Source organism: Hordeum vulgare, chromosome 7H (assembly GCF_904849725.1).
Source record: "Hordeum vulgare subsp. vulgare chromosome 7H, MorexV3_pseudomolecules_assembly, whole genome shotgun sequence".
NCBI lineage: Eukaryota > Viridiplantae > Streptophyta > Magnoliopsida > Poales > Poaceae > Hordeum > Hordeum vulgare.
In genome coordinates, this window is record NC_058524.1 from 10,550,933 (window position 1) to 10,577,139 (window position 26,207).

Below are 26,207 nucleotides of genomic sequence, written 5' to 3' on the forward strand. Positions count from 1 at the left end.
ACATAGATTTACCAAACGTGAATTGAATATAAATTTGCAAAACTTTTGAATATTCATCACGACAATAGGCCTGAATTTCAACTCTACTGGTATATCCCCCGAAAAAAAGTTATGGTCCACCCGCAAAAAAAAGGTTATGGCTTACCATATATATCAGGACCCTTTGAGTTGGGAGGTGAGATAATCAGTAGATATGCATAAGTAATAATTTATTTTGTGCTTTCACATTGAGCTACTATGCCATCTTGCTGGTTGACGCATATTCTATGCCACCACGTGGCACTCAGCGACTTCGGTACAAGAAATGAATACATTTGCATCACGACTGAAAATCTGGTCCCTTTATGAATTAATGGGAAGCCGATCAGGATTACATGGGCGCGATACTTAGGAGACTCAGGCGTGAGATGCGACAGGATCCTTTGCAGTGCTACTTCAGTGCTGAATTATACATCACTAACGCTTCAAGGATTGAATCACATAGGCTTGACATCATATAGTCAGCATGTGTCTACTTGAAAAGGAATGAGAGTCACGACTTGACCAGAGCTAACTAGCTTCATCATTTCTGTGGTTAATATGCTTTCGTACGTGCATCCGACTTGAATTCCTAACACATCTAATTCCCCGCTTGTTATATGTAACCATACATGTGATTTACTATGCTCATCATTGTTGCTCTCCTTTCACACTGTGCCATTCTCTACCTCCACTACTAACTATATGTAATCTCACTATAGTAATTTATAGAAGGCCAGTTACTGACTAGTCTGGTGTATAGCCAGGACATATATATTCATTGCTTCACCAAATATCACATGCCAACTTTTGTGATCATTTAATTACAGCATGAGCGGTGTCGTTGTAGACATTTATAGCACTAGCATATACGAATACAAGAAATCCTAAGCAAAAAGTTGCTAGTAAACCATGACAAAGGAAGCATTCCAAAGTCAAGCTAATGTATGGTTGTAGTTCTACAAGTAGTTTATGTACTACCATGCTACCAATACACCACAACACCCTAGGGGCGGTGCCACTATAGGGGCTGGTATGGGCGGCCGCCCCAGTTGGCTGTGAAGTGCGTCCCTAGTTTCGCTCCTCCAAGTGGCCTTCACTCTTAGGGGTTGTTTGGATCGCTAGTATTTAGAAAACCATTTAGCTACAAACGTGTTTCAGGGCCTAACAAACTAAAATTTTGTTTGGCTAATCTATATCTACACTAATTAGAGACTTCCAAGTAATTACCACGTTAATTAAAAATTACTGACCGTTAATCTAATGGGACCGAGTTATAACGGTGTGGATTGACACGTATAGTCCTTGCAATCTAGAAAAAACCAACATAGCACGCCTATAAAAAAGCCAACCTGTGGAACTATATACTAATTAGAGACTTCCAAGTAATTATCACATTAATTAGAAATTACTGATCGTTAATCTAATGGGACCGAGTTATAACGGTGTGGATTGACACGTATAGTCCTTGCAATCTAGAAAAAACTAACATAGCACGCCTATAAAAAAGCCAACCTGTGGAACAACTATAAAAAACCAATCTAGGGTGGCTGTAAAAAAAACAATCTACAATACCAATCCTACACGATTGATCCTTCCCAGAGAATCCTCATGCAATACTGGCGCTCACGCAAAACCAATCTAGGGTAACGAAAAAACGGCAAATCTGTCGTACTACTCCTACACGATCGATCCCTCACCAAAGAATCCTCACATAATTTAGGACAACGGCATCTCGATCCTAACAAGGACGAATGGCATTGCGGAGGCAAAGAAGCGGCCGCTGGCTGGCTGCTCCTCGCGTGGATCGGCATCTCGATCCTGACAAGGACCATGGCATTGCGAAGGCAAGAGGCGGCCGCTGGCTAGCTGCTCCTAGCATGGCTGGACTCTCGAGTGATAGATCGGAGAAGAGCGCATGGGTTCCTCCTTCTCCCCGCGTGAGGAGGGTCAACGGGAAAGATATTGAGCAGAGGATATCAGAGGAACACAAGATTGCAGAGGATATCTTGGGTAGAAGATACCAAGATGCCGGCTGGTAAAGTAGTTTATGTTATCAAGCAAGCTTCATCTACACAAATACTACCGGCGTCAGCGGCAGGACGAAATCCATCTGTTACATGTACTTTACTTACGATGTTAGCGCACCAGCCACAATGGATCAACCTCTTTGTAAAAGTCAGTTTTCTTTTTCTCTGTGCAACTCCCATCCAGTGCTTTCTCTCTTTACTACTGCTGCTAGCTAACTCCAACGATCTTCTTGAGATTTTCTGACGGATTCTGAGGTGGAACCACTTTGCATATACCTGCTGATAGGCGCTAATGGTGCTTCAACGCAGAAGGCAACATCTGAAGGCGGGATCATGAGATGCTTCAACGAATGTGTCCAAGTCAAGTCGGGTTTGAAATTTGATAGGTATATCAGTTTCTATGTATTATAATCTTAATTCTCTGTCATGCAAATTAAAACCGAAACCATAGCAAAGGAGACTCCTGGCTAGTATTACCATAGCAGGATTCAGATTTCAGATTACAAGAGTGTCAAGCTCCGGAAGGTGAGCACACATGGCAGCCGCAGTCAAGACATACCTTTTGGAGGACAGCTTCTAGGGTTGATGTCCTATTGCTGGAGAAAGAGTATAGCAACATCTTTTTGTCCAGAGATAATACCATATGTGGTTCATACTCGAGAATGGTACTTGCTGGTTTTTAATAGATATACAGTTTTATCTCTGTAGATGTTTATGAATGCAACTGATTACATATTACAGGTATGAGTCATGTCTATGCATTTTACACATATTTTTAAACGATGTAACATTGCATGTGAGATCTTTTTATTTGTTAGTTTTTTTAAGTTAATCGTGTTGTTGACTGCTATCGAGATTGCAAACATTTTGATCCCGAGCTTCAAATAGGCAAACATTTCCGAAAACAAATCAAATCTCTCCAAAGTGTTGGAAAATCCTGATTTTTTGGATCAAAAATCTATTTTATTAACCTTTCAATCTAACATACAAAATAAATGCTCAAAATGTATTGTTTTTATAGAACTTGAAAAGCAATTTCTCTGTACTTTTTAGCCGATCTCAAAGGAGCCATTCAAGGTTTCTACTTTTTGCCGAATATCATCATATATTAATGTGACTGAGTAACAGACAGTGTGGTTGGCATGCACACAAAGTTTTAAATCGCACTACTAATAAATGGAGAAACTTAATATTTTTGTGAGGGAAAATACAATTAATCTTTTTAGAGTAGGCCATGTTATCAAATAAATTAGGGCTGGAGGACATCCAATTAGTACGTATACAGATAAAAAATTTGGTGAATATAATACTATTGTCGAAAGCAGGTGTGAGATTTTGCATTTTAGCTTTAATATATTACGTCAAGCCTCTACTACTTTAGAGTATAAAGAAATATTCCAACATGCAGGCACCAAATGCTTTAGCCAGACATTGCCATTGGTGGATCTGTGGAGGCTAGGCAGAAGCACCATTACCTTAAAGACAATCTTAAATTAGCTCGGTGGTCAGTGGGTCTTTAATCTGTATTCTCGATACAAATACATAAGGGAATGTACTACCATCCGTTGACGCATGGAAACCAGGTTACAATGTCAACATTAACATCTATGTTTTTATCCATAGATTGATCTATAATTTGATTTTCTTTTTCTATTGTGGGTTATTCTAGAATTTTCATTTTTTGTTAGTGCTTGTGGCAAAATTGAAGCTCTTCATGTGTCGAGTTCACACGTGTTGTGTTTTGCTGCAGCACATTCATGGCAAGGACGCATGGCTCTTTGCTACCTAGCGGTTTGAAGGATGCCAACATGACTACTGGAATAGTACGTAAGAACGCATCTAATCAAGTGTGTGGAATTATCTATTAGCGAAGCATTTTTAGCACAGGAAGTGTACACATGTCATGAACCAAAAAGTTGCAATCCAAGGGTATCGACAAGGATGACCATCAACACCATGGCGCTCTTTAAATAGCTCAGGTGGTTACACGATAGAAAGCATTCACATCCTATATAAAGTTATAAATGCACATAGGGATTACATTCATCAATATGCAGTATTTGGCTTTCAGGTACACGTCTGAAAATGTTACACAACTAAAACTCACAGTTCAGAAAATATCATATGAAATACACTTTTTGTGTACTAAATAAACCGTGTAGTAATTAGAATAATGATATCCTTCTAAAATAGTTCTTGGATATATGTGAAACAACATTTTGCTTAGTATAACTACTAGGTTGCCAAGTAGTTGACATTCTTTCTTACCGATAAGTGGCTAACATTTCCACAATAAATCCATGACCATATCATGAACCCGTAAAGTTGCCTATAAAGCTTTGTTCTTCTTAGTGTTAGCTCACTGATGTACCCATGGTTAGATGGCATAACACCCATCACCCAACTCCCAACTCCCAACAATATGAACCTATTTATCCTCCTAACTCATGATTACCTTTACACACAATAAAATTTAAATAGGTTCACCAAACACAACGAACAATCTTATGTTTTGTTTTGCTATTACCAGTTAATCTAACTCCACCCTAAAAAGTAACCTTGCATTTACACATGTAATCTATCTAAACAATAATTTTGATATAATATATTCATTGCTAATAAAACATATGAAATTATTAAACTTATCCACTTAACTTACCTGATATGCTTATTATATCCTCAGAAATGCATGAATGCAATATGTAATACTTCTATGGTCCAATGGGAAACAGTGTCATGGCTCAACAAAATTAGTATGCCGTGATATCATATATATTTCTACGAGTAGTTTATACGAACCTCAAATCACTGATTTCTAATAAGTCTTCTCTCCTTTCGGTATCTATATTGGCTTGCTTCAAATTTCTATAGTATGTAATAACTTTGACAAAGAAAAAACACGAGCATCACAAAAATAAATTATAATTATTTTGTCAGGCACATATCGGGTATACAAAGAAGCAAGGATAATGAAAACAAAACAAAGTAAAGTCCAAAGAGCTAGAAGACATTCTTCCAATCATATTTCGACACTTATAATTAACCTAATAAAAAAATATAAAACAGAGACACCCTACATGTGCTTCAGGGTCAAATGGATGGATGGGTGTTTCACTTTATTCCTTTCATGAATGGGTGTTTCACTTTATTCCTTTCATGATTGATATTATTTATGCCAAAGTAAATGCATAAAACTTATTGACTAGCCCGTGCGAATGCACGGGTTGACGACTAGTCTAACTAATTCGTGGATAGGCAAAATCCAGTACTCCTAATACCAAGAATTTGCGTTTCTAGAAAATGGGTCCCCTGAAGATATAATTTGCTACACCTACGTAATTTACCTATGTAAACTTAGGTAATAGCTGATTTGACCTAATTTGGTAGGACAAAAAATTAGGACCGGGCCCACACCGCCGTGAAAATCAGGTGCCTGATTAGTTTAGACTTTAGAAAGAACATCACGTAGGATTAGGTAGATAGATAACGTAGGTATAACATTTATGCTTTATTTAGCGCTAATACGTACATAAAAACAGGCCTGTTTGTTGTGCCTAGAACTAGTACGTACACTCAAAGTGTACATTGTAGTACTCCCTCTAATCCAAAATAAATGTAATAAATTTATAAACTAGTTCATATTTTATATTAAGTGAACGATATTTATTTTAGGACGAAGGGAGTACATGTTTTCTCGTCTCATACAATTACATTGTATGGGTTGTCAGTCACACAATGAGCTCGTATAACTCAGAGCTTGTCGCAGCGCACGGGTGCAAAGACCATCTTGTTGCTCTCCAGATCGTATACGATGTGCATGTTCTGCTGCTGGAAGTTGCCGATGGTCGTCTGGTCGCTCTTCATGCTCGTAGACGTTGGTCGTCTTGACACTAGCAACACCATTTGGGTCTCTTTCCTTATCAGGAAAATCACACAATGGGGTACCAAACATAGGATTAATTGATGGAAGAAGGCCGGGGGGGAACCTAGGGTTGAGTTGAGAGTGCATGGAAGTACGGACATGAGAAAGATGCTTCTTGTGAAAACTATGACTGCGAAGTCTATTCCAAAAATTTACCTAAGGTCCATTTACTTGCTGTAATTTATTTACCTTTTATTTATTTTTTATTTTACATATCTATCGCTACTAGATCTGATCTTTGAAATTAACGAGTATAAGGCGTTTAACAACCCTCTTGCCGCGTGGGGTGTTAGTATTTGTTCTTATTTGTGCAGTAACTATCGATGGTTAATTGCTTGTTTTTTCTATTGATTCGATAAACCATGATTCTCATTGAGAGAAATAATCGTTGCTATGCTACTACATCAGTCTCTTCTTCTCTGAGGAAAAACCTAACGTATGGACAAAATAGCAATCACCATGTTCGATGACGAGCGCCCTCATCAAGCATCGTGTACGCCACACACATGCCCTGCATTAACTCAAACAAATCAAATCAACTCCGACGAGAACTTCAACGAAAACAAAACATTTCTCATCTTGTTAACTCCTTCCACAAAACCCATGATGATAGACTTTAATTTGCTAGAAAAACGGTCGCTCAAAGATCAAGTCGGCAATGATTTTACCATAGCAATGCACGTTACTACTAGAAAAAAGGCTATTAGTGGCGCACCTATTTTGTCTATTAATGATGCACTATAGGTGCACCACTATTATCACGCCACTACTAATAAATAGTAATGACGCACTGCTGGTGCGCCACTGTCAATCTACATAACAGTGGCGCACCACCTGGTGCGTCATTACTAGGCCCAGAAGTGCGCCACTGCTGTGGGTTACTAATGGCGCACTTGTAGATGGTGCGCCATACTATGAATATTAGGAAATTTTTTTTGCTTTTCTGATATTTGCACAGGTTATAAAATACATTACATCACAGAATATAAGTGATGTAGAATTGGCACAAAAGAAAGTTAATTTTGGACTATTCTTTTGGCAGGAATGAAGGTGTGCCATGTCTTAGGCTTTGTTAGCAGACTAATGCATGTGTTTAGAATGCATCTATTTGCTGGATTAAATAATATATCCATGGGCATATTCATTTAATTAGCATGAGCATATCCATCTTCTAAGGTATACATCCGAGAGGGAGCATTCTTACTATAGCACTACCACCTATTTACATGTATCTTGCCTTGCTACCCTATTTTTTACCCTTTGTTAGCAGGACTGCCTTTGAAAGACTTCACACTAGAGGAAAAGACCTTCTAATTAGCAGCAGAAATATAACAAGTTGATTTTATGTCAATCCTCAATGACTTGTACAATTTACTTTGATTGGGAATAGTAACATGTAGGCCATATACTCACAGTACGCTTCCTTACTGTTATGTTCCTAAGACGATGCCGTATATACACATGACAGTTTTGGTACACAAGTTTATGTCCATGTCTATGATTTGTAGCTGTAATAAGATCAGAAGTTTATAGGACCATGGGCAATGGAGTTTACGGCCAAACACTATCTAGAGTAACACCAAATAACAACTTTAATAATTATGGAAGCTAAATGATGTGCTGAAGTAGGCATAGAAAATCTGCTACAAAAATGACGTGATTGAAACTTGCTTCACATGGATGCCATTTATAAGTACTGAGGGGAAACCAGAGTAGTAGATCATGTCCATCCATTTGTGTCCAAAGCCTCTAACCTCCAGAATTTCTCTTATAGTTTGATGTTCAATCATATGAAAAGTTTCTTCAAAGTCCGGTTTCAAAATAACCAACGCTTTCTTGGATTGCTAACACTGGTGTATATATATTCATAAGCCCATGCTATACAATATTAAATTGATATTTTCTTTATAAATCCATATCTATTGATGCGAACAAGTTTGAAAATGATATTTTGAAATCTGGGCAGTTCAACTGATAGATATGCCTAAAATCCCTAGCTTTGACAAGATAATCCTTCTTGAGGATGAGGGTGATAAAAAAGGAACTAATACTCCGTGTGTTTATCCTCTCATGATAAAAATCCTCAACCAGATTATAGATATTAGGGGCAGTAGTAGCCCAGTATTAAATACATCAAGCCCGGGAGCTTTGTCAGAGCAGAGATCCTTGATAACAAGGTCTATTTCCTCTTTGGTGAAAGGAAGTTCAAGAAGATTTGCTGCAGGGGAAGTGACTCTTGCAGGTTCAACAGGTTGAAAGTAGGAACAGAAGGTCCCAATATCTATTTTAAGGTCCTATAAAAAACTATTGCCTTAGCAGCATGGTCTTGAAACTAATCCCGCCTTGTTCATCTTGCAAACTATTGCCTTAGCAGCATGGGAAGGAGGGGGGCGAGAGGGGCGAACCTTGTCGTCGGAGGCGGAGGGGGAGGCGGCGACCTTGTCGTCGCCCATCATCGGGTGTCGGTCCGCGCGCAGTGGCCGGCGCGGTTCGGAGGGATAAGGAGGCCCTCGCTCATCGGAGGGAGGAGGCGAGGACGGGGCGGCGGGGGAGGAACCCTAGTAGCGACGGCGGCGGCGGCGGGGGAGGAACCCTAGTAGCGACGGCGGCGCTCGGTCAATCGGCGGGGCAGGACCAAGCGGCGGCGGGAGGTGGTTAGGGCCGGCCTAATTCGGGGGAGGAGACAGTGGAGGGAAGAGTCCGTATAGTGGGGGAGGGTTACCAATGGCGCACCTCCTAGGAATGCGCCATTGGTAAACAGGGTTACTAATGGCGCAACAAGGGTGTGGTGCGTCATTACTAGTTTTGAAAAAAAATTAAAAAAATTGTTAGTAGTGGCGCACCGTGGGTGTTGTGCGCCATTACTAGTTAAAACTAGTAATGGCGCATTTTCCCTTGATGCACCACTGCTAAGTCTGAAAAGGGTGTGGGACCAGGACAAAGACTAGTAATGGCGCACCGCACCCCAGGTGTGCCATTAGTAATATGACCAATAATGACGCACCTGTTTCTGGTACGCCACTGCTATATAGCAGTGGCGCACCACACACATGGTGCAATATTAATGTCCATATATATATAGCTATAGCCTTTTTTTTCTAGTAGTGGTTCTTTACTTAGTACTAGAACGAAGAAACAAGGATATTCGTTGTCCCTAGAACGTACACAATACAGTTACAGCTTGTCGTCGGTTTTTCCGGTAGTGGGTGAGCCGTAGGTTTCAATTTGTTTGAAAATTAAAAAAAGCTTTATATTTCTCTACAAAATCTTAATATTTTAATTCTTATCGAATGTTCCTGTCAAAAAATAGGCAGGAACCGCAGTGGGACTGTGGTCTACGGTACTCTGAAAATTTAGAAGGGGAAAATTCAGAATTACATAGTCACAATGGTATACAAGACATGTATATGACCTACCGTCTCATTAACATTTAGCCCCGATTATGTGACCGAAAAGTAATAAGAAACGTGGCTTACTCGGGAGGTGCTACGTACTGCAACTACCTGTTCATGGATTATGCTTCTATTTGTGCTTCTCGCTCAATTTTCCAACACATCCCATTCTTCTGCTAGATCATGAAGTGTGACTCATAGTGCCATTCACCCTACTCGTTATTGATGCCCTCCTCCCCTGTTTGCCATCCTCTACCAGTCTCCCTACCAAGTAAATTTGATCATTCTACATGAGAAGAAGCGTGTTATTTATAGGTGGTCACCGAGGAGAAGCGTGTTATTTATAGGTGGTCACCGAGGGATCAACATTGTGTATGGCCTAGACATCATCATTGCTTCACCAAACAACACATGCTCCAATTGTTGTGTGATTATTTAATTCTAGCTTGAGTGGTGTAGTTGCTGACAATCATAATAATCATGCCCTATTTAAGTATGAGAACCCTTCTTGTGTAAACTAGCGACATCATTTGGGTCTCTTTTCCCATAAGGAAAATCCCACAACGGATATGATGGGGTTATAGTCCTACGGTAGGGTCATAGGCCTGCCCTTTAGGTCCTATCCAAGGACTACCCCTCACAAAGGACTAGACCCTTAGTCAGCTCCGACTGAATTAAGGAATCCCTGTCGTCCAGTCGGTAACATACCCTCGATCATCCAGTCGGCGACTAGCATTCGGAGCATATCAGGCTAACCGACTGTGTATCACTCGGTACATCGTAACCCCCCTGGAGGGAAACGGTCGTACGTTTCCAGGTGCATTTATTAGCATTTAGGGCGTACGTTACCTGTAACGTATACATTCAATCGCCACTACTCCACCCCTGTACCGGAACCGTTGTGGAGGGCAGCACACTCTATATAAGCCACCCTCTCTCACTGGTAAAGTGGTTAGCAACTCATTGTATTCCCTATTCCACTCGACAACAAAGCTCCCTGAGCACTGAGACGTAGGGCTATTACCTCCACCGCAGAGGGGCCCGAACTCATACATCCTCGCCGTAACTGGGACTCTGCCCATCCTTTCGTACCCTACACATCTACTGCCAGGCTTATACCCACGACAGTTGGCGCCCACCGTGGGGCAGGCGTCTAAGCGACTTCCGGCGAGTTTGCGACTACTTCCTTTCGTCATGTCGTCCGGTGGAGGTTCGAGCATGGGTCACCAGATCTTCTTCGGCGCTCTCTCCTTCATCGTCGACGATTCGGCGTGGCTTCGGGATGCTCCTCTCAACGTCGAGGCGCTTCCCCGTCGCGGGGCTACGCACTTCCGTGCCGGCGCTCGCGGCATTCTTCTTCTCCAACAGTCGACTCCGGTGTCGACCTGCACCGCCGTCACGCGCCGCAGCAAGCGGTCCAGCCGTCCGCGGCTCCAACGTTGGGTGCAGCATGCCCAAGCGCGCCAGAACGCGTCTTCGCAAGTGGCGGTTCTTGAGTCCGTTGTGGTTGCCCCGCTGTCCCAGCACTCGGAGTCGGTTCCAACTGAGTTTCCTTCCGGGTATGCGGGTCACGGGCCCGCAGCAGAAGTACACATGGCCAACTCCCATGAAGATCCCCGTCAAGCTGGCCGAAGCGAGCGCGAGGTCGGTGAAGCATCCGGTGAGCGCCGTCCACCTCGTCGTTCTGCCAGTCGGCACACTCGGCGGTGCAACGTGGAGTTGCTCCGCACGCCCCTCCTCAACTTGGCTGCGGCTGCCAAGATAGCCGATTCCCTCCAGCCGACTGATTCAGAGGCAGGAAGGGGGATCGAGCAGATCCGAGCCCTGTTGCACACGGCGCAGCAGCAGAATTCGGCGGTCTCCCAGTCACACAACCGGATCTATAATAGTTCCGTTCATGCGAATACGCATCGGTCGGTTCACAACCCTGGTTCCCATCAGCGCCACAGGGGAGGCAGCCGTTCCATGATTCTTGAAGATCGCCGCCGCTCACGCACCCCTCCGTGGGGTGGGCCCTATGGGTCCCGACATCATGATAATCGGCGTTCAGTCGGCGACACTTACGACCCAAGACCCGACGCAAGAGGACGTATTGCCCAACGAAGAGTCGACAGGGGTCGAGCCCACCGTGATGGTCACGATATGGACCGTCCAAGTGGAAGCAGGACCATCGTGTCCGGTCCCGACTGTTTTAGTCGAGCCATCCACTCGGCTGACATCCCGCCCAACTTCCGATTGGCAGCGGGAATCAGTAAATTTACAGGAGAGTCCAAGCCAGAAACATGGCTAGACGACTACCGAGTGGCAGTCCAGATCGGAGGAGGGGACGACCACGTCGCCATGAAGCACCTCCCTCTGATGCTCGACGGCTCGGCGCGAGCGTGGCTGAATCAATTAGCCCCCTCGAGCATCTACAGTTGGGCGGATCTGGCCCGAGTGTTCATCCGGACCTTCGAAGGGACGTGCAAGCCCCCTGCGGGCCTGGTGGAGCTCCAGCACTGCGTCCAGAAGCCGAATGAGCCCCTGCACGACTTCATCCAGCGTTGGACGACTCTCTACCACACGGTGGAGAACGTCACCGAGCATCAAGCAGTCTGCGCCTTCAAGGCAGGCGTGCGGTACAGGGAGCTGTACCTGAAGTTTGGCCGAACAGGCGACATCTCCATGAGCAAGATGATGGAGATAGCAGCTCGCTACGCAAATGGTGAAGAAGAGGACCGCATCCGAAGCGGCAAGAACAAGACAGTCGGCGACGGAGAAGGAAGCAACACTCGGAAGCAAAAGCAAAAAGCTCCATCCACTCCGCAGGCAGAAGCTGCAGTCGTGACCAATGCCAAGTTCAAAGGCAAAGGGAAGGCGCAGTATACCCCCAAGAAGAAGTGGTTCAATAATCCCATCCTGGACCAACCATGCCCGGTTCATACAAAGATGGACGAAGAGGGCAACCCCATATATCCCAAGCATACCACTTGGCAGTGCCGACTCCTGATCCAAGGATTCGGCGAAGGGCAACCGAGTGAGAAGATCAGTGAACAAGATGAGGAGGATAAGGAGGATCCGTTCCCCCAAGTCCATGCGACACTCATGATTTTTGCTGACGTCGAAAGCAAGAGTCGACTGAAGCTGGTGAACAGGGAGGTCAACATGGCCGTTCCGACCAGCCCCAAGTTCCTTAAATGGTCTCAGACTGCGATCACCTTTGACCAATCGGATCATCCAGCGCATGTTCCCACCCCAGGAAGACAGGCTCTGGTCGTCGACTGGGTGGTAGAAGGAGTCCGACTGCGCAAAGTCCTCATGGACGGCGGCAGCGGTTTGAACATCATGTACGCCGACACTCTCAAGGGAATGGGCATTCCGATGTCCAAACTCAGCGAGAGCAGTATGCAGTTCCATGGAGTCGTCCCTGGACGGAAGGCCAAGTCACTCGGCCAGATCGCGTTGGACGTCGTTTTCGGCTCCGACAAGAACTTTCGCAAGGAAAAGCTCACATTTGAGGTGGTGGATTTCCAGAGCGCTTACCACGCGATTCTGGGCCACCCAGCGTATGTGAGCTTCATGGCCCATCCATGCTACGTATACTTGAAGCTGAAGATGCCGGGTCCAAAGGGCGTGATCACCATCACGGGCAATCGGCAGCGAGCCGAAGAGTGCTTGCAGCAAGGATCAAGAATCGCCGACCAGCAGATGACCGTCCTCGAGCTCGACGAGTACAAGAAAACAGTCGACCCCGCCGACCTGATGCGCTCAAAGAAGCCAGCTTCAGAATCCGCATTCCAGTCGGCGGGAGAGACGAAGAAGGTCAACATCCACCCGACGGACGACACTGCTGCCCCGACGAACATCTCCACCACCCTCGATCCTAAATAGGAAGCCGAGCTCACCCAATTCCTCCGTGAGAACTGGGACATCTTCGCATGGAAACCTTCTGGCATGCCAGGTGTACCCAGGGAGTTGGCTGAGTACCGACTACATGTAGATCCCGTCGCTTGGCATGTCCGAGAGCGCTTGCGCCGGTCCGCCGCGCACAAGAGGAAAGCAATCGGGGAAGAGGTGGCCAAGCTGCTGGCAGCCAACTTCATTCGCGAGGTTCACCACTCCGAGTGGCTCGCCAATGTTGTCATGGTGCCCAAGAAGGACAAGTCACTCAGGATGTGCATCGACTTCAAGCACCTCAATAAGGTCTGCCCGAAGGACCATTTTCCGCTCCCCCGCATAGATCAAATTGTCGATTCGACTGCGGAGTGCGAGCGTTTGTCATTCCTTGATGCCTACTCGGGCTATCATCAGATCCGTCTGTATGGTCCCGATGAATTAAAGCCGGCTTTTATCACCCCATTCGGGTGCTTCTGCTACACCACTATGCCATTTGGTTTGAAGAATGCAGGAGCTACCTTTATGCGCATGATCCAAAAATGCCTTCTCGACCAGATCGGTCGAAATGTAGAGGCGTATATGGATGATATCGTAGTCAAGTCACGCAAAGGTTCCGACCTGCTGACTGACTTGGCAGAAACATTCGCCAACCTTCGTAGGTACGATATCAAGCTCAACCCCACCAAATATTCATTCGGTGTTCCCAGCAGGAAGTTACTCGGTTTCTTCGTTTCCGAACGAGGGATCGATGTCAACCCCGAAAAGATTGGGACCATCGTTCGAATGGAGAGGCCGGTCAGAATACATGACGTTCAACGGCTCACAGGTTGCCTAGCGGCTTTGAGCAGGTTCATCAGTCGACTCGGCGAGAAAGCACTCCCTCTGTACCGACTCATGAAGAAAGCAGATACTTTCGAGTGGACAGACGAAGCCCAAGTCGCATTCGACGACCTCAAAGTCCTACTTTCCACCCAGCCGGTTCTTACTGCTCCGCTCAGTAAAGAGCCCCTTCTTCTGTACATCGCGGCTACAAATCAAGTCGTCAGTACTGTTCTTACAGTCGAACGAGAAGAAGAAGGCAAAGCATACAAAGTTCAGCGGCCAGTGTACTACGTCTCCGAGGTCCTGACTCCTTCCAAGCAGAGGTATCCTCACTATCAAAAACTTATCTACGGGATTTACATGACTGCGAAGAAGGTGGCTCATTATTTCCAAGACCACTCGGTATCTGTCGTTTCCGATGCTCCGTTGTGGGAAATTCTCCACAATCGAGATGCGTCAGGCCGAGTGGCGAAGTGGGCGATAGAGATGCTGTACTGAGATATCAAGTTCGAGGCCAAGAAAGCTATTAAGTCTCAAGCCCTGGCTGACTTCATAGCAGAATGGGTAGATCAACAGCAACGGACCCACATCTACTCGGCCCATTGGACAATGTTCTTTGATGGGTCCAAGATGTTGAATGGCTCCGGCACTGGCGTTGTGATCATATCGCCAAAGGGCGACAAACTCAAGTATGTGCTGTAGATACACTTCGATTCCTCCAACAACGAGGCAGAGTATGAAGCTCTCCTCTACGGGTTGCGTATGGCCATCTCACTCGGCGTCCGTCGCCTGATGGTCTACGGCGATTCGGATTTGGTGGTCAATCAAGTGATGAAAGAGTGGGACGTCAGGAACACCACCATGACCACATACTGCAATGTAGTAAGAAAGCTCGAGAAGAAGTTTGAAGGTCTAGAACGTCACCATGTTCCGAGACTAAAGAATCAAGCAGCTGATGAGTTGGCTAAACTCGGATCCACTCGGAGACCAGTCCCGAGTGACGTCTGCCTCGAGCACCTTCACTTCCCTTCAGTCAAAGAAGATCCTTTTACAGAAGAGCCAGTACAACCAAAGAGTTCAACAGATCCGACTGAAGTCGATGTACCTGCTGTGGTTGATCTGGTTATGGAGATTCTCGCTGCCATCCCCTAGTGGACTGTGCCGATCATTGCATATGTCCTCAGACAGGAACTACCAGAAGACGAAGCCCAGGCCAGGCAGATAGTCCGCAGGACGAAGGCATTCACTGTCATTGATGGCCAATTGTACAAGGAGAGTGTTTCAGGCGTTCTCCAACGTTGCATTTCCCCAGAGGAGGGGCAGTTGATCCTGGAAGAGATTCACTCGGGAACATGCGGTCATCACGCCTCTTCAAGAGCAATCGTCGCCAAGGCATTCAGGGCTGGTTTTTTCTGGCTGCAGGTGAATGAGATGGCTAAAGATATGGTCGACCGATGGAGGGCTGTCAGTTCTACTCCAACAAGTCCCACAAGCCAACTTCTGCGTTGAAGACAATCCCGCTTGTGTGGCCATTTGCAGTTTGGGGATTAGATACAGTCGGACCATTCAAGACAGGCCAAGGAGGCTACACTCATCTGTTGGTGGCAGTCGACAAGTTCACAAAATGGATAGAAGCCAAGCCTATCAAGAAACTCGACGCCTCAACAGCCGTCAAGTTTGTCAGGGACATCATCTCCAGATTCGGTGTACCTCACAGCATAATCACTGATAGCGGGACAAACTTTGACTCGGACAGATTCAAAGGTTTTTGTTCAAGCCAAGGTATCCGAGTGGATTTTGCTTCCGTAGCACATCCTCAATCCAATGGACAAGCAGAGCGGGCGAATGGACTTATTCTTCAGGGTTTGAAGCCCCGACTTCTGCGAGAGGTGGGACATGCCGCTGGCGCTTGGGTCACCGAGTTACCTTCAGTACTTTGGGGTCTTCGCACAACCCCGAACAGATCTACAGGGCGATCGCCGTTCTTCCTCGTTTATGGAGTAGAAGCGGTCCTTCCGAGTGACTTGCTTCATAATGCTCCACGCGTCAAACTCTTCTCCGAAGCTGAAGCAGAACAAGCAAGGCAAGATGGAGTGGACCTTATAGAGGAGGAGCGCGAGATGGCACTGACTCGCTCAACCATTTATCAACAAGATCTGCGGCGGTTTCATGCACGCCACGTCAGGAGTCGCACGTTCCAAGCAGGCGACCTGGTGCTCCGAGTGGATCAGCAAAGACCTCACAAGTTAGCCCCGGCCTGGGAAGGACCCTTCATCATCTCCAAGGTGTTGAACAACGGAGCATACAGACTCTACAACATCGAGAGAGAGACAGACGAGCCGCGTGCATGGAATGGAGACCTCTTGAAGCGCTTCTACACGTGATCGTCGACTGAAGCGGTGTAATGAACTAGTATTGATGGAATAATATAAAGCGGATTCAGTTTTTGCAGACTCAGAATTCTTCCGCAGTTGCAGACTCTGGTCACACAAAAAAAACTTAGTTGCGATTCAGAATCGCCTAAGTCATAACTTTCTCCGAGTGTGCACTAAACGTCGCACTCGGGGACTTAGCTGTGATCAAGAATCACCTAAGTACTAACTTTCTCCGAGTGTGCACTAAACGTCGCACTCGGGGACTTAGCTGTGATCAAGAATCACCTAAGTACTAACTTTCTTCGAGTGTGCACTAAACGTCGCACTCGGGGACTTAGCTGTGATCAAGAATCACCTAAGTACTAACTTTCTCCGAATGTGCACTAAACGTCGCACTCAGGGACTTAGCTGTGATCAAGAATCACCTAAGTACTAACTTTCTCCGAGTGTGCACTAAACATCGCACTCGGGGACTTAGTTGCGATCAAGAATCACCTAAGTACTAACTTTCTCCGAGTGTGCACTAAACGTCGCACTCGGGGACTTAGTTGTGATCAAGAATCACCTAAGTACTAAATTTCTCCGACTGTGCACTAAACGTCGCACTCGGGGACTTAGATGTGATCAAGAATCACCTAAGTACTAACTTTCTCCGAGTGTGCACTAAACGTCGCACTCGGGGACTTAGCTGTGATCAAGAATCACCTAAGTACTAACTTTCTCCGAGTGTGCACTAAACGTCGCACTCGGGGACTTAGATGTGATCAAGAATCACCTAAGTACTAACTTTCTCCGAGTGTGCACTAAACGTCGCACTCGGGGACTAAGCTGTGATCAAGAATCACCTAAGTACTAACTTTCTCCGAGTGTGCACTAAACGTCGCACTCGGGGACTTAGCTGTGATCAAGAATCACCTAAGTAATAACCTTCTCCGCGTGTGCACTAAACGTCACATTCGGGGACTTAGCTGTGATCAAGAATCACCTAAGTAATAACTTTCTCCGAGTGTGCACTAAGCATCGCACTCGGGGACTTAGCTGTGATCAAGAATCACCTAAGTAATAACTTTCACCGAGTGTGCACTAAGCGTCGCACTCGGAGACTTAGCTGTGATCAAGAATCACCTAAGTAATAACTTCCTCCGAGTGTACACTAAGCGTCGCACTCGGGGTCGTAGCTGTGATCAAGAATCACCTAAGTAATAACTTCCTCCGAGTGTGCACTAAATGTCGCACTCAGGGACTTTGCGGTGATCAAGAGTCACCTAAGTAATCACTTTCTCCGAGTATGCACTAAACGTCGCACTCGACACAACATTCAAACACAAGAGTAAACGCTTTGATTTGGATTCCAAAATTCTCGCAAAGATAGCTAACCCGGTGCGGATCAAGCTTACCCGCACCGATTTAAGAATGTGACGGCCAACAGCAGTGGCCAAAGTACCTTACAGATAAACACTCGGCATACCGAGGATAAAGTTTTCTTACGCGTCAGCTGGGCCGGCGCCAGGACTGGAGGGCTCCACGAAGGTGTCCAAGTCGACTCCGTCGGCGATGCGGGTAGCACTCTCAAGGAACGTCTCCATGAAGTCTTCGAATCGAAGCTTCTTCGTGTTGGCGACCTTCAGTGTCTTCAGTTTCTCCTCACGCACCTCCTTGCAATGGACTCGAACCAAAGACAGAGCAACATCTGCACTGCAATGCGCTGCCGATTTCTTCCACGATTGCACTCGGTTCGGAATCTCCTCCAGTCGCGCCATCAGGCTCTCCATCTCCTGCCGCGACTCATCTTCTGGCCAAAGTTCCTTGTCAATGCGGCCGATGACCTCTCTCAGTCGACCGGTGAAAGGACCCACTTTGCCTACGCGGATGTGCGTCCGGAGCAGATCCCGATTGGCATCCTCGCCGAGTGGCACGTTGTCGCGAATGGACCGCTCGACGTCCGCTGCTTCAGCTTCAGCATCAACGCAAAAATCTGCAACAGAAGGGAAAGCATACAATAAACGCCGAGTGTCATGCACACAGTACAAGCACTCGGCAAAACATAAGACTTACCAGCCAGACGCATCATCATCTGCCCAGCCCAGTCGCTGACATACTTCTCCTGAGTTATGCATCGCTTATTCAGGACGACCATCTGATTCGTGAGAGCAGTCCTCTGTTTCTTCATTTTTTCCATTTCCTCAGTCAACACCTTGTTCGCTTCACGATCCTCCTCCAAGGACTTCTCTCGTCCCTTCAGAGCATCCTTCATGCCGGCCATCGCGAGCATGGCCGCATCAAGCTCACCAGCGAACTGATTCCTCTCCGCCGTGAGAGCTTCATAGGCCGTCCCCATTTCACAAGTTTTCTACCAACAATCACCAAGAGACAATCAGAAAGTTCAACAATTAAAAGCCTAAGTTCTTCAGACCCCTGCTGACGCAAGCAGTCGACAGTGGTCTCGGGGACTACACCCAGTGGGTTCACTGAGAGTGACCCCACTGGCATGCAGCTCAAGCAGGCCTGCCCTATTGAGATGCATGTTATCACCTGCGCCTACGAGGCCAATACTACCCGACCTGAGTACAACTTACTCTCGGAGACTCTTACAGTAAATACACTCCGAGTGCAACAGCTGCTCGCACTCGGTCATATTATTTACACACACAACCAAAGTAAAGACAATATGTATAAAGACAACTGTCAGTGCAAGCACTCGACAGAAGTCTCGGGGACTACACCCACTGGGTTCACTCAGAGTGAACCCACTTCAAACAACAGCTGCTATTCAAGAACACCCAGTGGGTTACAAGAGAAAAGTAAATACTTACTAGACCACTTACTCGGATATCATCCCGCAGCTCCAAGCTCCGCTGGTACAAGGACGCAACGGAGTCGTAGACCCTCTTGGCTTCTCCAGCCATCAGCTCCGCCTGCACCATAGCTCCCTTGGCCGCTCCCACCTGCTCCTCCGGAAGACGCTGGATGCTGAATTCAGCATTCGACGAGCTTGGAATCGTCGGAAGTTCCTGAGCCATCCCAAGGTCCGCCCCAGTCGGCTCCTCATCCACCAGCACTGGTTCAGGCTGTGGCAGCGCCTCAGTCGGCAGCACGTCGGCAGCGAGAGCAGCAGCAGGAGGAGCAGCCTCAAGAACAGGCTCCACAGCTGGTTCGGCTCTCCCCTGGTCGCCCTCGTCCAGGCAAATCGCCCCTGACAGGCCGAATGACACAAGGTCTCAGAAAAAGAAAGAAGCAGGACCTATGATAGAATTCGAGACGTGATAGTATAAAACACTCGGCGTCCCTACAACGCACTTGGCTGGGACGAGATGACGTTGTCCGTGTCCATGGGATCATCTTCCTGACACACCGGAGAGGTGGCAGAAGTGGCGACTCTGTCGAGTGAAATCCATTCGGCCAGTAAACAGAAGTTCACTCGGATATCAGAAAGAATTGAAAGCTGGATACACTTACGTGGAGGTGACAGGGACAGCAACCCTCATTCGCGACAGAGCCTTCCGAGGCTTAGGCCCACTCGGTTTGGCCGCCTTAGAAGACTGACCCGCGGGCTCAGCGGCGGCATCCCTGGTCCTCTTAGTGCTTCGAACACTCGGGACCACCGGAGCAGTGCGCGGAGCACTCGAAGACGCGACAGGAGCCGAGGGGACGGCGGGCTCGTGTCGGCGCTTGGTCCGATGCTCTAGTCGCGGAGGCGGTGAGTCCTGCTCTTCGTCTTCTTCCTCCTCCTCGCTGGTCTCCTCCTCCGATTCCCCGCTGTCGGAGACGTACTCGGCGCTCTCCACGCTGCCCTCCTGACTGCCTTCCTCCTCTTCCTCGGCCGGATTCCCATTCGAGACGGGGGAGAACTAGTTGGTCCACGCCTGCATAAATTTCAGTCGGCAACATCGGACATCACACAGAGATTCAAACAAACGACAGGAATTAAGACAGTTCAGTGCACTCGACAAGTGTTACTCACCTGATTCGGTGGAGGATGATCCGTGTTGTAAGACTTCACTCGCCGAGATCCTTTGGGATTCTCGCAGGGGCCCGTGATTTGGACCACCCACGAGGTCACCTTCTCCTCAGTCACGCCCACCACGTTGGTCCGAGTGGAGTCTTCGGGCCCCGTGTAATGCCACATGGCATGGTCACGAGCCTGCAGAGGTTGGATACGCCGACCGAGGAAGACCTCCAACAAGTCTATGCCGGTGACCCCCCTCCTGACGACATCCACGAGTGCCTCAACCAAAGGCTCGATGTCGTTCTTCTCCGCCTTCGAGAGTGCGAGCTGCTTGGGCGGGGCGGGCCGATCTAAACTAAAGGGAGGCAGCCCAGTCGACGCATTCGGACAGGCGATATCCTGGCAGTAGAACCACGTCGACTGCCAGTTCCTGACCGACTCACTTAACTGAAGAGCAGGATAACTACTCCGACTCTTTTTCTGGAAACCTAAGCCCCCGCAGAGCTGGAGGAGATGCGACTTATCATCCGACTGGCTAAGTCGTTTGATGGTTTGGGATCTGGCGGAAAAGATGTGTTTGAACAAGCCCCAATGGGGAGGGCAGCCGATGAAACACTCACACAAAACTATAAAGGCAGAAAGATGGGCGATGGCATTCGGAGGAAAATGGTGAAGTTGGGCCCCGAAGTGATTCATGATGCCCTTGAAGAAAGGATGCGGGGGCAAAGAAAAACCTCGGTGGACGTGGCTGAGCAGCAAGACGCGCTCCCCCTCCCGAGGCGCTGGCTCTACCTCGTTCTCCGCCGGCAGCCTCCAGGACTTCTGCACTATCATCCCGTGCTCCACCAGCTGCAGCAGATCCCCCTCCGTCACCGTGGAGGGGAGGAAGTCGCCCTGGATCCACCCTGCCGGCAACGGCCGCTGCCGCCGCTGAGCAGGCGCCGCCGTCTTCCCCTTCTTCTTCCTCGCCTCCAACTTGCTGGTCTGACCCTTGGTCATGGCGGCAGCTGCGAGTCCTCGGGAGGAAGGGGAAGGGAGGAGTGTAGAAGCTCTAGAGGTGGCGAGAAGGACGGAGCAAGCAAGAGCGAGGGATTTGGCGAGCGTAACGAAGAAGCCTCGCCGCCGAGATTTAAATAGGGTTCCAACTGGGTCGCTGGCAGGTGGCCCCAAAACCTTATCCTCCCGACCCACCACGGCGAAATTAGTGGAGAGGTTGAAGGCACGAGAATCGAGGCGTCAGGCGCTACTCGAGCGCGTTGGCGTCATCCCCGCTGAGCGCGCGAAAACCGAAATTTGAGGATCCCGGGAAATCCGCCGCTGTCAGTTGACCGGTCGCATCAGAAGATGCCGTCGAAGCACTCGGCTCCCGATAGTCTGTTCTGCGAGTCCTTCTACTCGGATCGTCGACCAGAAAAGTCAAAATGGACCGAGGCCAGCAACGCCCAAGCCAAGTCTGTTCCAGTCGGATCCAACTTTGAACATCGCTGTGTCGTTCCGACCCCAATCCATTCGGGGACTAATGATGGGGTTATAGTCCTAGGGTAGGGTCATAGGCCTGCCCTTTAGGTCCTACCCAAGGTCTACACCTCACAAAGGACTAGACCCTTAGTCAGCTCCGACTGAATTAAGGAATCCCTGTCGTCCAGTCGGTAACATACCCTCGATCATCCAGTCGGCGACTAGCATTCGGAGCATATCAGGCTAACCGACTGTGTACCACTCGGTACATCGTAACCCCCTGGGGGGAAACGGTCGTACGTTTCCAGGTGTATTTATTAGCATTTAGGGCGTACGTTACCTGTAACGTACACATTCAATCGCCACTACTCCACCCCTGTACCGGAACCGTTGTGGAGGGCAGCGCACTCTATATAAGCCACCCTCTCCCACTGGTAAAGTGGTTAGCAACTCATTGTATTCCCTATTCCACTCGACAACAAAGCTCCCTGAGCACTGAGACGTAGGGCTATTACCTCCACCGCAGAGGGGCCCGAACTCATACATCCTCACCGTAGCTGGGACTCTGCCCATCCTTTTCGTACCCTACACATCTACTGTCAGGCTTATACCCACGACAGGGTACCAAACATAGGATCAATTGATGAAGGAAGGGCCGGGAGGAAACCTAGGGTTGTGGTTAGAGTGCATGGGAGCGCGGACATGAAAGAGATGCTTCTAGTGAAAACTATGGCTCCGAGGTTTATTTTAAATATTTACATAAGCTTCATTTACTTGCTGTAATTTATTTACATTTTATTCGTTTTGTATTTTACCTATTTATAATTACTAGATCTGATCCTTGAAATTAACGAGTACAAGAAAATTAGCAATCCTCTTGCCTGCGTAGGGTGTTAGTATTTGTTCTTGTTTGTGCAGTAACTATCAACGATTGATTGCTTATTTTTCAATTGATTCGATAAGCCATGATCGTCATTGAAAAAAAAAAATACTTGTTGCTACGCTACTACACCAATCCCTTCTTCTTTAAGAAAAAACCCAACATATCAACAAAATAGCAATCACCACGTTGGACGACGAGCGCCCTCATCGAGCATCGTGTACGCCGCCCTGCATTAACTCAATCAAATCAAATCAAATCAAATCAAGTCCGACGAAAACTTCAACGGAAACAAAACATTTCTCATCTTGTTGATTAACTCCTTCCAGAAAACACATGGTGATAGATTTTAATTTGCCAGACAAACGGTCGCTCAAAGATCAAGCCGGCAATGATTTTACCAAATCAATGCACGTTCTTTATTTAGTACTAGGACGCAGAAACAAGGCTGTTCGTTGTCCCTAGAACGTACACAGTACAGTTACAGCTTGTCGCAACGCGCAGGCGCGAAGACCATCTTGTTGCTCTCCAGGTCGTAGACTATGTGCATGTTCTGCTGCTGGAAGTTGCCGATGATCGTCCCGTTGCTGTTGCCTGCAGAAAGTATGACGACGCACAGCTCCCTGCCCGCGCCGCTGCCGTCGTCGTCGTTATCCAGCACGTAGTTGTCCCGTGGAAGCTCCCAGTCTGCACCCTCCAGATGGAGGATCAGCTTCGGCATGTCAGGCGCCTTCTTCTTCGCCGGAACGGAGAAGCACAGCCTGCCGTCGGTGTACCCTGTGGCGACAGGTAGCGGTACCTGCGCCACGAACGCCTCCCGGAGGCTCCGGAACACGGCCTGCGGGAAGGATGTGATGGCCGTGCCGGAGTCGATGACCGTCCCGCCAGAGCCATCGCTCTTGAGTGCGAACGTAGAAGCGTTGAACGGCAGCCGCGTCTCGCCGACGGTGACGCCTCGGAGGGAAAGGAAGTAGAATGGTTGGCTGCCCACAGGCGCACCGGCAGGGCCTGGGGCGAACGGGGTGGACTGAATGGGCCCCGTGGCATGCGCTTCAAGGTTTTCCGGCTCGCCGCCAAGGAACACCGGGCTGACCGTCGACTCTTCCATGGCCGTGAAGCAGTAGGAGAACCTACGGACCTTGAGCTGCGACGGCAGCGACAACGGGCCGGTGCCGAAACCGGCGATGCCGGACTGATTCGGGGTGAAGAGGCCGTTGTTCATCATGCCACAACCAAAGCGGATGTTAGGCACGGCCGCAGCAGTGTCCGCCCGGTCGGGCGCCTTGAATGTGAAAGTGTCCTCGGCCATCTTGCCCGTCGTGATCGAATGGTTCATGTAGCCGTATGCATAGAAGCATGACCTGTCTCTGGCGGCGCACCCGGAGAGCGGGAGGTACACGGCGTGCCCGCAGAGAGGGTCGGAGCACGGGACACGGCTGAAGGTGTTGGAAACGGAGGCGCGGAAAACCGGGACTGGCTGGTCGAAGCATACCGTGCAGGCGCACTGCGTCCAGACGAGGTCGCTGCCGGTGTCCAGATGGAGCACCACGCGCTGCGGGCGCGGCGTGCCGATGCCCAAGTGGATGAGGTACTCGGAAGAACCGACGTCGTCCGACCCGCCGTGGTCTACCGGCGCGGTCAGCGCCGGGTCGCAGGCGGAGGAGCGTAGGCTGGCGAGGCGAGCCTTGGACCGGGCGACCATCCGGCGGAGAAGCTCGTGCTTGGTGAAGCCGCGGCCGCTGTCGACGTGCGTAAGATCGGCGCGCAGGGCCGCCGACTCGGCCAACGAGAAGGTGAGGAGAAGAACACAGGGGAAAAGCTGCAAGACTGACCAGCCCTTCATCGTGGAGTTGCACGCGCTACTGCATTGCATTGCAGTACGTTGAGCTGGAAGTGCATGATATACTAGTAGGTAGCAGCCGGTCGGGTCACCATGCATGAGTCCAAAGAAACAAACAAGAACCCAAATGGCTCCAGATCTTTGCGGCCGTTCTTTGTAAAGTAAATGCTTCCAGCACCGCACCGCACCGAACCAGCGGCCGAATGCCGCCACGGCGCCACCGCTACGACCGTTTATGAATTGGATATGCGTTTCCAGATAGTGCATGCATCGATGCATGTACTTTGTATCTACAATTCGGAATCATTATCACGCTACTTCACTAGATTCATCATCAAATATATTTTAATGTTTCACACTAGTGGAGACGGGGCCTTTAGCCCGGCCCGTAAAGAGTTTTAGTCCCGGTTCACCAACCGGGACTAAAGGGGCGGGACCAAAGGCCTAACCTTTAGTCCCGCCCTGTTTCAAGCCGGGACTCAACGTGTTTCACGTGGGCGCCTCGTAGCGCCCCAGGGGCGTCCCGGTTCGTTATACGGACCGGGACTAAAGAGTTTCAGATTTTGTTTATTTTTTGGGTTTTTTTTGAATGAAATTATTTTTGGGTTTTAGGGTTTTAGGGTTTAGGTGTTCGGGAGATTAACGTGATGTCTCGTTTGGTGTTCGGGAATTAGTTTTCATATAATTTAAATAAAAATAATTATGCATATATATATATAAGATTAACTTATCTTACAAGCGAGTATATATATACAATTATATGGAGATCTGAATTATCGGGACTAGAGCCCGTCTATTCGATTACATGGACGAACATCAGTAATGGTCCCTAGCTACACTAAATCGTCCTTTGTCATCTATAGCTTCCGTCCTCAGAAAGGTCGCAAGCTCCTCTGCAACAGCAATCGCGCGTTGCTCTGGTAGGACCTTTGGGAGGGGCGACCGTTTGCGCTTTGGGGGGCTCCGTCGCTTAGAAATCGTCGACGGAGCGTTCTTGGTGGCACGCTTCCGCTTAGTATCCGGAGCGGGCGGCGGCGGAGACGGACGACCCAAGTCCGGCGGCGTTGATCGAGATGGACTCGTGTTGTGCTGGCCGACGTCATGTGGAGGGCTTGGAGGTAATGGAGGTGTAGGTGACCTGCGACGACTCGGAGGCGGTGTTGTCCTTGGGGCCGAGCCTGGAAGCTTGATGTAGTTCTTGTCCCATAGGATGACTCCACCCAGTACTTCTCCGAGTGTCCTCTCATCTTCGGGTCCAGCTATGTCGAGCTCCATATCATGAAACCCCGCCATGATTTCATCCACCCCGACTTTAGCAAAGCCAGCTGGAATCTCACGGCCATGCCAGCGTGCATGAGGGCCAGAAGGTAAAGCTTGTCCGACGGCCACCTTCATGGATATGTTCTTGAATTTCTGATGGAGTTCACATGATGTTGACTCCTTGATTCCATCCACGGGGTAGCCGGGACCGCCCTCTATCATTCTTCGTGCATCGTCGGGCGGGGCCTCAGATTCAACCATGCTGCTTTTCCGCTTAGATGGGGCGCCGGTAATATCAAATGCAGGATCTTCCTGGCGCGCTACTCCACTAAGCTCATCAATCTGCTTCTGTTGCTCGTTAATCCTGGCAAGCAACTGGTTGAACTTG

At 48.3% G+C, this 26,207-nt stretch overlaps 1 protein-coding gene across 1 annotated transcript; it reads right to left on the minus strand.

The window, feature by feature from the left end:
• Positions 1-23,092: 23,092 nt before the first annotated feature.
• On the minus strand, positions 23,093-24,612 carry LOC123411295 (aspartic proteinase nepenthesin-1-like). The gene has a single exon (XM_045104223.1). It carries the CDS (start codon positions 24,590-24,592, stop codon positions 23,201-23,203), a length of 1,392 nt encoding a protein of 463 aa, XP_044960158.1. The 5' UTR covers positions 24,593-24,612; the 3' UTR covers positions 23,093-23,200.
• Between the last annotated feature and the right edge of the window lie 1,595 nt (positions 24,613-26,207).